This window comes from Thunnus albacares, chromosome 19 (assembly GCF_914725855.1).
Source record: "Thunnus albacares chromosome 19, fThuAlb1.1, whole genome shotgun sequence".
Classification (NCBI taxonomy): domain Eukaryota; kingdom Metazoa; phylum Chordata; class Actinopteri; order Scombriformes; family Scombridae; genus Thunnus; species Thunnus albacares.
Genome location: NC_058124.1, coordinates 28636216 through 28648263, shown reverse-complemented (window position 1 = coordinate 28648263; position 12048 = coordinate 28636216). Strand labels below are relative to the sequence as shown.

Below are 12048 nucleotides of genomic sequence, written 5' to 3'. Positions count from 1 at the left end.
TGATAAATGTCATAAACTAATAAATATTCCAGCAGGTTTCCATCCAAAGTAGCAAATTTTAACCAAATTTCCGGAAAGTCTGCAAAAGAAAATGTTTGTTTCCATCCTGCTGCAGATAAACAGCAGGTGGCGCTAATTAAACCGCCGCAGAAGAAGAAGAAGAGACAACATGATGACGTCATTAAAACAGTCAAAGCTCAAACAACAGAAAACATGACGGAAATATGACGTTTCTGTTAGTTTCATGTGTTGACGTGAGGAAGGTTACAGTCGCCTCATCATCATCATCGCTCCACACAGATTCATGATGTCATCATTTATCCACACAGCTGCTGTTACACCTCAGACGGCGGGAAACATGTTTTTTTGTGATATTTCGAGATGTTTTCTGCAGTTTCACTCTGGTTTTTATTTTTATTTTTAATGAGCAAATTAAAAATGCAAATAAAAACAGGCAGATGGAAACAGAGTTAGAATCTGAGACTTTTAAAAGGTTTTTTTTTGGATAAACGTTTCTCCGACATTATGCCTGACAGACATATTTAAACAAACATGAATGTTGAGTATTGACCAGTGTTGTGCAGCAGTAACACATTAAAAAAAAATCAATATTGACAGTCGGTTGGAAACAGGAAGTGAACAGTGATGTCTTGTTGACTCATCCATCTCCAATAGAGTGAAAAATGTCTTCAAATAGTTTATTTTGTCCGACAAACAGTCTAAATCTGTTACGGCTGCATTTTTGCTGGAAAAAAACAACTTTAATGATTAATCAATTAGTCACCTGATTTCCTGCTTTGATCCCATATGTATAATAATTACTGCGGCCACTAGAGGGCGCCGTCACATGAACATAAACATGTTACTGAAAGTCATTTTTAATGTCTCAAATTGTTCTAATCGTGTGTATTTATAGACGAGTTTTACACTTTCACACGTCGAACTACATGAACATTAACTTCAAGAGAAAAAAAAACATAGTTGAAGTTTGAAACGTCTCCAGCTGGCAGCAGTGAATTGTGATAATGACCGTCTGCCAGTCAGCGAACACAGAAGGCTGCCAGACACAGAAACACAACCTTCACTCTCAGACTGACAGACATGCATTTAGCTAAATTACACTCTTTCTTTTCCTTTTCTCCGCACGTAAAAAAAAACCTGCAATTCAAATAAAACGACAGAAACAAGATAAACTCGAGCGGTAACGATGGTCAGTTGATGTTCCCTGATGAGATGCTTCCCATCACGATGCCGATCCGTCCTCCTGCCTCCTGGAGAAAAGGTTTGGCAGCGAAGAGAGTCAACGAACTCCCTGAATGGACCCAATTAAAGCAGATGACTGGAGCTGTGATGGAGGCAATCAGCTCTGTTTTTTTGTTTTTTGTCCATTTTGGCTCCTTTAAAAACACAAAATGAGGCTGAAACTATGATCTGATGTGAGTCTGTGACTAGACGTCCTGTATAGAAACATATATCACATGTTGAAGGATCAGTTTGAGGATTTTCTATATTTTACTTAGAGTATTAACAAGTATCGTGTGTGTATCAAAGCCTGATAAATCTTATTAAAAACACATCAGTGAGACACAAACGACTCCAAAGACTAATAACAGCGTCATGTTTTCAGTCTCCGGAGAGTAGTTCTGTGTAATACAGACGCTACTGAGCATGTGTTTACAGCTTTACTAGCTTGTTGTGCTACATTATAAACGTCTCAAAGAACTTTAGTATAAAGTCAAGTCTGGATGTGAAAGTGTGAAACGTTTTTATTCACGGAGGCATCGTGAACAGTGCGGAAGGAAAGCATCTCGTCAGGGAACATCGATGTTACACATTAACAAACTTGTCCAGTCCTGCTTCCTCCAAATCAGAACCATCTCCAGAATTAAGCCGACGCTCCATCATTCCCACCTTGAAAAAAATCATCCATGCTTTCATTTTCTCTAGACTAGATTACTGCAACTCCCTCCTTTCCGGTATAAAACACAAAAATCCACCTCCAACTGGTTCAGAACGCAGGAACTCTGCTTCTTACTGGTTTTAACAGACGACATCACATCACCTCGATTCTGGCTTCTCTCCGTTGGCTCCCTGTTCATTTTAGAATCGATTTTAAGATTTTACTCACTTTTAAAGCACGTCTGGGTCTGAAGCTCCGAGCTACATAACAGATATGTTGAGGTGGGGCCCTTCTGGCTGTTCTAAAGTCGAGGCTTAAATCTAAAGGTGCTTTTTCCATCAGGGCCCCTCGACTTTGGAACGACCTGCCTGAGGAGATAAGGCTCGCAGAATCAGTAAATCACTTCTTAAAACCCATTTCTACAGACTTGCTTTTATGTAATGTTGTCTTTAGATCATCTTTCTTTTAAACTTTTTATCATCTCTTTATTGTCTTTCTTTGCCCTTTAGCCGCTATTGTCTTCTGTCTGTTATTGTCTTCTGTCTGTTATTGTCTTCTGTCTCATGTCTTTGCTTTTGCTTTGTCTGTCAAAGCACTTTGTAAACTCTGTTTTTAAAAGGTGCTATATAAATAAAGTTATTATTATTATTACTATGACAATAAATCAGAACCACAGTGAGCGAACTATGAAGTCCATCTATGACTATTAGTCTATTTCTTGCAGCTGTTACAGTAACATAAATTTGACTGCTGCATTTGCAGGAATATTTAAATCTTTTTTTTTTTTTTTAGTTTGATATTTTCACTCTCAGCAGTGTGATGTCAAGTTCACAGGAGATGTGATCATAGACAACAAAACAAAAGGTTAAATGTTAATTTAACATTTAGACGCTCCTTCCGGTACTGTAGATACTTTCCAGATGTGCAAATACACTTAATGTCATTCTTGCAAGTCACTGTTTAATCAGCTCGGTCTCTTCAATCTGAGTACAAATAACACGACTTTACACTCTCAAACTGTGTGCAGCAAACACACCAAAGTCCAGTTTTGCGTGCAGGTGATGCACTGATCATTCCCAGGGAAGTGAAGTCAATATAATGAGACTTTCTTTTATTTTATAAAGAGATTTTTGGCTGATTAGGAGGAGGCAGGTTGATAGTTTGTTGACAAGAAGTTGCAAAAGCAGCCAGAGAGCATTGTTTGAGATCTTTAACATCACGTCGGGACATTTTTACAACATTCTGCTGTTTAATCCAAACTGTGATCTTTCTCTAAACCCAACCAACGGTGTTAAATGAGACACGGAAAAGGTTAGAAATGCTGCGTTAAATCGGTGCATCATCTGCACGCAAAATTGGACTTTGGTCCAACAGCCTTCCTGGATCATATTTCAGGGTCCAACCAGCACATGAGGCTTAAATTAATCTCCATTAAATTCTTGATATCTGACAAGTTTGACTATAATTTAGTCACAACTCACAATTATTTTCATTATCTATTTGGGCTATAAAATATCAGAATATAGTGAAAAATGTCTTCAAATAGTTTATTCTGTCTGAACAACAGTCTAAACCTGTTTTAATCAATTAGTCACCTGATTTCCTCCATTGATCCCATATGTATAATAATTACTGCGGCCACTAGAGGGCGCCGTCACATGAACATAAACATGTTGCTGAAAGTCATTTTTATGGGAAAACGTCTCAAATTGTTCTAATCATGTGAATTTATAGACGATGACTGGTTCTATGTGTTTTTCATAGTCTCACACTTTCACACGTCGAACTACATGAAGATTAAATTCAAGAGAAAAAAAAATAGTTGAAGTTGTAACGTCTCCAGCTGGCAGCAGTTCCCTCCAAACAGCCTTCCTGGATCATATTTCAGGGTCCAACCAGCACATGAGGACTCACCCCCCCCCCCAGCAAAGTGCTGTTTTCAGGCTTAAATTAATCTCCATTAAATTCTTGATATCTAAGTTTTTCTTTTCAGAAACAAATGGAATAATTAATTTTAACTGGCTTCACTTTCAATCTGTTGCGTTGTAGTTCTTTGGATTCACATATTGATACTAATGACTGATCAATCTCATAAACCTCTAGTGTTGTATTACTGCATTTTATTGATACCTGTGTTGAGGCGATTGATGGCCAATCATGGACCACCGAGGACCAACAGTCTGTAGGTCACATCCTGTCTGGACTTTGTGTGTTGTTGTGTTCTTTGGGGTTTCCTGGTTTGCACTTCTGTTCAGTCCTTCTGGTTTCTCTTGTTATATTTGGGTGATGGGTTTTTGGCCTTTTGTTGTTTAGCTTGGTGTGTTGGGTTTAGGTTCATGGTGGTTCTTGGACGGGTTGGTGTGGGTTGTATTTAGAGTATTATGTTTTCTGGGTTTTGGTTTTGTTACTGTGTTCCCTTCTCCTGAGTTCTCCACCCATCATCTCCCCACCTGCACCTCATCTCCTCGTCAGTTCACTTACTTTTTTAAGTCCTGGTTGGATCTTCTGGTGCATGCAACTCTGCATTCCGGTCTCTGCATTTGGGTCCATTCTTGCTACTCCCCCATGACACTGTAGGTCTGATTAGCACCTCTTCAAATAAAGAAACTCCTCAGTGAGATCTGCCGTTGGTCCCAGATGTTGGTCGGGTAGATTTGAGATATTTCTGTAGCTAGTTTTGGCCAGATGAGCCATTTTGAATAAGGGATCCAGAGACGATTGAGCCACTATGGGTAGAGTCTGGGCCAGATCTGGTCTGCTGTGCAAGTGGAATCCAGACCCGTTTTGTGGATCCGTTCCAGAGCCGATGATACCTTCAGGGCGGATCTGGTGCACCCAAGTCTACACACATGGTCCACGGGTGAAGCAGCATGAATCACTGTGACGGGATAAACTTTTGTCTCCATTGGGGATAAAATACCTCAGCAGATGCAGGAATATACAGACCAGAGGGGGGAAAATCCCCAGCAGCCCCAGCCCCCCCCCCCCAGCAAATCACACCCTGCTTGTGTGCATCACGCTGTAATGAATTGTTGAGACTCAGACGCAGTGAAAAGCAGAGTGATGATATATCGAGAACTAATGAATTGGGAGCAGCAGCAGACATAAATTTACACTGTTCAACACCAGGAGGCAAGAACACTGATAAACACCGCGGCTCTCCGCTAATGTGTGTGCATAAGTCAACAGCTTGGGCAATTAAATAGATTACCATCTTTAAGTGTGCTTGCAAGCTATTTAGATAGATGCTACGTGTGTGTGTGTGTGTGTGTGTGTGTGTGTGTTTCTTTACTTCCAGACATCACTGTATCATTTACGTTGTTGCTCTGGGAGTCGCAGAGTTACGAATAGTTGGATGTTTGTGAGTATTGTCGCCGTCGTCAGGGTTCGGATTATGAAGCAGGAAAAGTGGACGACTGCTCCAGACTCTCAGGGGCCCTGAAGGCACCGGGTTGCCTAGCAACACAGACAACATAATTAAAGGCACCCCGGGGAGGTTTTGATCACTGGAAGCACTACGGAGCAAAGCACCTGCTGAAAAGACTGATTCAGTCGTTTTTTACATGGATGGATGTAAACGATGCAGGATGCAAACTTTAAAAGAGGAAATATTCTGGAGCTCTGCTGGAATATCTCTGCATGATTTACAGTTAAACACTCCTTATTTATCTTCTACTGGTCCTTTATGCAGCCCCTCAATGGAAAGTAAAGTACATTTACTCAAGTACAACCTTGAGGTACTTGTACTTTACTTGAGTATTTCCATGTGATGCTACTTTCTACATTTCAGAGGGAAATATTGTACTTTCTACTCCACTACATTTATTTGACAGCTTTAGTTACTTTTCAGATGAAGATTTGACACAATGGATAATATAACAAGCTTTTAAAATACAACACATTGTTAAAGATGAAACCAGTGGTTTCCAACCTTTTTGTCTTTTGACGTCTTACAAAAAGCAGTGTGTAGTCGGGGTCACATTTCACATGTCTATGAGTTGTTAACAGCTCCACCAAATAGTGATTTTTCCCTCTAAACTTCTCACATGCTTTCATTTCAATAAATGTTCAAATGATCCAATATTTCAGCAAAAATCAAAGATTAGAGAAAAAGTCCAAAAACTGAAAACAGATTTGTGTATCAGAACTTTGTTTTTTCTTCTTTCCTCTCCCATTAATCATCTCACCACCCCTCAGATTTATCTGCTGACCCTTTGGAGGGGCCCGACCCCTAGGTTGGGAACCACTGGACTAAACTAGCTAACTGTATATAAAGTAGTGTAAACTAGCTCCACCTCCAGCAGCTACAACAGTAACATGCTGCTCTAACACTGATGCTTCACTATTAATAATCTAATGATGTCATATATAATAATATATCAGTCAGAGGGACCAAACCACTACTTTTACTGCAATACTTTAACTACATCAAGCTCATAATACTTATGTACTTTTACTGCAATACTTTACATCAAGCTCATAATACTTATGTACTTTTACTGCAATACTTTAACTACATCAAGCTCATAATACTTATGTACTTTTACTGCAATACTTTAACTACATCAAGCTCATAATACTTATGTACTTTTACTGCAATACTTTAACTACATCAAGCTCATAATACTTATGTATTTTATTAACTACTAGCAGAATGTGCTGAATGATAAAGATAATATTTCTGCTGCAAGTTTCCATAAACAGAAACAAAAACAACAAAGTTTTTATGGTTTCTGTTCATGTTTATTTTGCAGGAGCAGATCTTGTGTCCTTGATGTGTGTTTTATGTGTTGGAGCATCATCAGCACGGCCTGTTAACCAGCCTCTCTACTGTGTATAACGGTCACCACTGCAGCCTGATGTTTAGTGGAGGGAGAGTTTACGACGCCTCGGTTCAGCTGAAGTTCTCCTCTCCTCCCGATCGTGTGAGAGCGTAAATCGCCGCCTGAGGTTGTTACTGAGAGTAAAAAAAAAAAAACGAGTTCTCGCTCGACTTAATCGTTAAATAAACACTTAAGAAAATGAAGCAGGGAGGACGCTTGTGTGCGGAGAGCCTCGGCTGTACACACATTAAACAGCTGACTGATCACTGAGTCAATACACCTAACAGCAGACTACATCAAACATGGAGGACAGACGGTGGAGGTGAATACTGATGAGCAGCGGACGAACAGGCGGCACATTTACTCAAGTACTGTTTTTTGGTATTTGAGTATTTCCAGCTCCAACGTCGCAGAGGGAAATACTTTATCTTTACTTCATTTATTTTACAGCTTTAGTTCCTTATTACTTTGCAGATTAAGATTTTACAAACAAAAACATGTGATAAACTAGTCCCATATCAAGTTCCAGATGTCTGTGAGTGATTTAAAGTGTTTGTAGCCCAAGAAGTCAAATGATCTGATATTTAACAAAAGATTAAAGAAAACTGGAAACAGATTTGTTTTTTTTTTCTTCTTTTTCTTTTTCCCATTAATCATCTCACGACCCCTCGGATTTATCTGGGGAACCGGCCGGCGTAAGTCGTGACGAGCGTATCTCCTCACAAGTTTTTATAAAGTAGTTCTGTTGATATGAACTCTGTGTAACTGTGTCGGTATTTTGTTCTATATTAAGACTTTTTTCAGTCTGTGAGAGTTTTTTTGTGGAGGTTTTGACACCGTTGTCCTCGGTTTTATATGTGCAAGGACAAACTAATATTTCATCTCCTTACTGTGCTGTATTTAAGGTTGTTTTTTTTGTTTTTTTTTTATTTTGCTGTCAAGGCAGCCGAGTCCGACACACACACACACACACACACACACACAGCTGATGATTTTTGTGCTTTACGACAATCTTGTGCCAGTAAAACGACCTCAGACTCGACATCGTCTCCTGATCAAACAAACAGGATGTAACGTGTTACTTTCTCATCTAAATTTAAGTTTCCAAAAATGTGGAACTATTCCTTTAATTATTGCGGTCATTCAGTGTGTTTACATGCTCTTATGTAACCAGGTTAACCAGTGAAACCAGGTCATGCAGGTAATTGGGGAACGAAATGTGTCTGAATTTAAACAAACAGTCAAATGTGTCGGCGGTGGAAACAGACTTGTTCAGACTTCTACATATGAGGACACGATGATCTCTCTGTTCATTCAGCTACTCTTCATTTATAAAAAAAAGCTGATTAGAAACCTCGTTAAACGTTTACATGGCAGAGAAATCGGCGTTGTCCAGAAGAAAATTCAGGTTTCTCTAATCCCAAAAAACCTCAACTATGGAAACCTGGTTTCTCGTTTACATGACAGTTAACGGATCAGATTTCTGGAGAAAGTCGACTAACTTGGTTTGGCAAGACAAATGTTTTCTTTCTGGACGTCTGGAGAGTCGGTTTGACTCTCTGTGGTTTTCATTTTTCTGACCGATCGTGTTTGTTTTTATGCAGCAGTGACTCCAGATGAAGAGAAGCTGCAGCAGCTTCACAAAGCTTTTTATTGCAGTTTTATTGTTTTCTATTGCATCATGTTCTCAGGTATTTATTCTTGTTATTTGTCCATCACCTTTAAGGTGTTTTTTTTATACACAGCCTCTCACATTACATTTAAACTGATCCCAGTAGCATCAACTGAAACCTTTTCCAAAAATATAAAACTGTAATTGTCCCCGAGCTCAGTGTATTTGAACATTTTTTTTCCTTCTGGAAGCAGAAATAATTGGTAACCGTTTCTCAGTATTCACAGGAAAAATGCTGCCTTTTGCTTCGTGTCTTTGCAAACACATTAATGACTTCCTGTGCCTGTTTGTAGTTTATTCACCTACATTTTGAACCTGAGCAGGAGGAGGTGGAGGAGGCGACTCGTTAGCGTTTCACATTCACAGTCAGAGAGGCAGAGTCACCGATTCCTCCCTCACAGGTTGAAAGACTCATATTTTTCAAGAAGCAGCTGCTGTCACATATCCCCTCTCCTCCTCCCAAAAAGAAAAGAAAAATGCAGAAGAAGAAACATGCCCTCTATCTGTGTCCTCGGCTCTGCTTTTATCTGCTCTTCCAGCACTTCTCCCCCAGCGTGATCTCTCTGAATATTTGCTGCTCTGCTCGGTCCTGAACTGACCTGAGCAGTCGGGGGACTGTTGTTGCCTCCAGCAGCAGAGCTCCTGCTGAGGAGGCGGCTGCTGTTGTTACTGCAGCATTTTCTGTCTGAATTCATCAAATCATCGACCAGACGGAGAGAAAGAGAGAGAGAGGATCAAGTCAACAAGTGCAAACTGTTGTTCAGTTTTTTAAAAGTTTGTGTCCCATCTGCAGGAAAAGAAAACAAGACAACCTGCTGGGCTTTTCAGGACGAAAGCAAACTGTGTCCTCATATTGGTTGGATGTTACAACGATGTGCTGTGCAGGATGTTACAAACAGAAAATTATGTTTTTTCACACAAATCACACACAAAAAAAACATCTTTACCGAGTCACACTTTGCAGTATGTAGCAGATGCTGATAGCTTTGGTTTTACTGTTTGCTTCAGTGATGTAAAAGTCAGGAAGCTATGACATCACTGTTGAATGTGTTTAAAGGTGCAACAAAGCACAAAGCTTGGTCTGATACTACTGAATGTGCAGAGGGTCCAGTATTTGAGAACACCCCCAACTCCAGGAGTGATGTCCAAATAAGGAAATGTGCGTCATGTAGCAGGTGGATGTGACTCCCCTCGTTGAGACCTGCTGATAGACGTCACAGCGGAGCAGAGGAGAGACACTGAGATAGTGATGTAACCGACCTGCGTGCTGGTATTTGACATGTTGTTTTTTTTTTCTTCCCGAAAACAAATAATCTTTAAAATATTTGTATGAAACAAATATTCATAAAAAACCCACTATTTGTGCTTTGCCGAATAACGTATTTGTATTCGGGCACACCCCTAGTATTTACACCTGTGTACCTTCGAAAAGGAAACATATGAATTTGAATTTCAGTTAAAGACGACATATTCTGCACATTTCCACGTTTATATTTATATTCTGGGGCTCTACTGGAACATCATCATCATCATGGTTGACAGTTAAAAACTCCTTATTTATCTTACACTGGCTACGTGAACATGATCTGAGCAGAGTGTAAGTTATATACAGCTAGCATACTTTGCGTTGCACTGTAGCTAAACCGCTAGCAACGGTAGCTTAGTTGTGCCTCCTTGACTAACGACATCAAACTTGTCTAGTCTCGTGTTAGAGAGCCAAACAGTTTGATATTTTATTGGTCTGGTAGTCCTACAAACACACACTGTTCACCTCAACCATCAACCATCAACCATCAACCATCAACCTCCTCCACAAGACTTTCTGCAGCGCTAAAATAATTTTGTGTGAATGTAGCGTTTCAGTTCAGTGAGAAGATATTTATTGAGTGTCTGAACAAACAACCGATGTTGCTGTTTCTCTGGTGAGCAGGATGTTTTTATCAGTTTGAGTTACACAGTTTAAAAGGTGAGGTGAAGCTTTACAACTAAAAACAGTTTAAAAACTCTGCAACTGTGAAGTGAGAGAACTAGCTAACGCTAAACATGAGTGTAAAGAAGCAAGATGGACCTGCTGCTCTACCTGCCAACAGTCTGTAGAAACATGACGTCTTATAACATTAAATAAGTGAGGATCGGCTAACTGTCCTTCATAGATCAGTATTTATAAAGAAAATAGAAATCAACGCTAACAAGATGATGAAGAGGATGTTGCTACATGAGGAGACGCCTGCAGATTCTTTTCTTCACTCAGTGTTAAAAATGTTAAACATGCATATTAACAGCTGCTACTAATATTATTTTCACTGTGTAATTCCAACATATTATGTGTTACAACTGTCAACATATATTTGCTGAAAACTGTTTTAATTTTTGTCTAAACTGCATCAATTTTCAGCTATTTTTAGTTGCGTTTCTGTTGATGCTGGTTTGGAATATTCTATTAACTCCACTGATAAATCTTGTTTATGTTCATATTGACAGTTTTGATGCGTTCACTTGCTGCTGGAATAAAAAACTGACATTTGGGACGTCTGGGGATGTAAACTGCTGACTGCTATAACATTTAACATAAAGAAAAAAAAACCTGGGGATAAATAAATAAAGTGTAACCGAGGCTGCAGCTTTGCAAGTTGGATGATTGTTAACTGAACTGCAGTTGAATAAATATCTATTTCTATAAAAAATAATAGCCAATATAAACAGAAACAAGTAAAACATCGAGGTGAGTTTACCAGATGAACTCGGTACAGGATGCTGATCCCCAGAGTCATGAAGGGTTTGGAGAAATCGATCACCTTCTCTCTCTCGGAGGTGATGGTGAAGCCGGCGACCGCCAGGTCTGCTTTCTACAGAGACAAAAGACAAGAGAGAGAGATGTAGTCCGGGCAGCAGAAACACAGAATTGATCTTAAGCTGAGCAGACACACTGTTTTTTATCATTCTTGAATGTTGTGTTAACTCACAGTACATTTTAACCTTCCTTTCTGAACAAATAAACAAACAAACAAACAAAAAAAACCCTGAAAAGAAGCTGTGGGGAGCGAGCTACAAAGGTCTGGTAACTTCTTTCTCTTCTTTCTAACTCCACACCCCCAGATTTTTAAAAACTTTTTTTTAACTTTTCAAACTTGTTGTGCTCGGCCCCAGCTGACTCTGACTCAACTGACATGACTTGAGGCAGTTTATCAGGTTTCTCACAGCTTCCTCTGGAGACACAGAAGGCTGGTTTATACGACTTTTTACACAGAGAACAGCTGGGAACACAAACTGAGGTGGAAAATCAACGCAGTCTATCTTTTAGTAAATGGATTCTTCCAGGTCTGCAACTAGTATTTTCCTGATTAATAAGTTATTAATTGAGAAAAATGTAAGTAAATTGTGAAAAATGTCCATCACAAGTTCTCAGAGCTCATGGTTACTCTTAAAAATGTCTTGTTTTGTCCGACCAACAAACTCAAAGTGAATCAGTTTATTGTCATAAAGGAGATTAAAAACCTGAAAATATTCACATTTGACAAACTGGAACCAGTAGATTTGTGCTTAAAAAATTGCTGAAACAATTATTCAATCATCAAATATTGCAAATTAATTTTCTGATTGAACAATAGTTGCAGGTCTAGATTCTTCCAACACTTCTTTTAGCATCATTTCAC

General features: G+C 39.3%; 1 protein-coding gene and 3 gene segments (V, D, J or C); 3 read left to right on the top strand and 1 right to left on the bottom strand.

The window, feature by feature from the left end:
- LOC122970078 overlaps positions 1–12048 on the top strand; it is a 916362-nt gene that overhangs the window by 110244 nt on the left and 794070 nt on the right.
- LOC122970080 overlaps positions 1–12048 on the top strand; it is an 891879-nt gene that overhangs the window by 125832 nt on the left and 753999 nt on the right.
- Positions 1–12048, top strand: part of LOC122970079 — an 808187-nt gene that overhangs the window by 112365 nt on the left and 683774 nt on the right.
- The window catches only part of LOC122970001 (glutamate receptor ionotropic, kainate 5-like), a 104053-nt gene that overhangs the window by 21136 nt on the left and 70869 nt on the right, over positions 1–12048 (bottom strand). For both annotated transcript variants that reach the window (XM_044336073.1, XM_044336074.1), the window contains exon 12: positions 11128–11241. In XM_044336073.1, coding sequence (XP_044192008.1) covers positions 11128–11241 — 114 coding nt within the window. The remainder of the gene's footprint in view (positions 1–11127; positions 11242–12048) is intronic.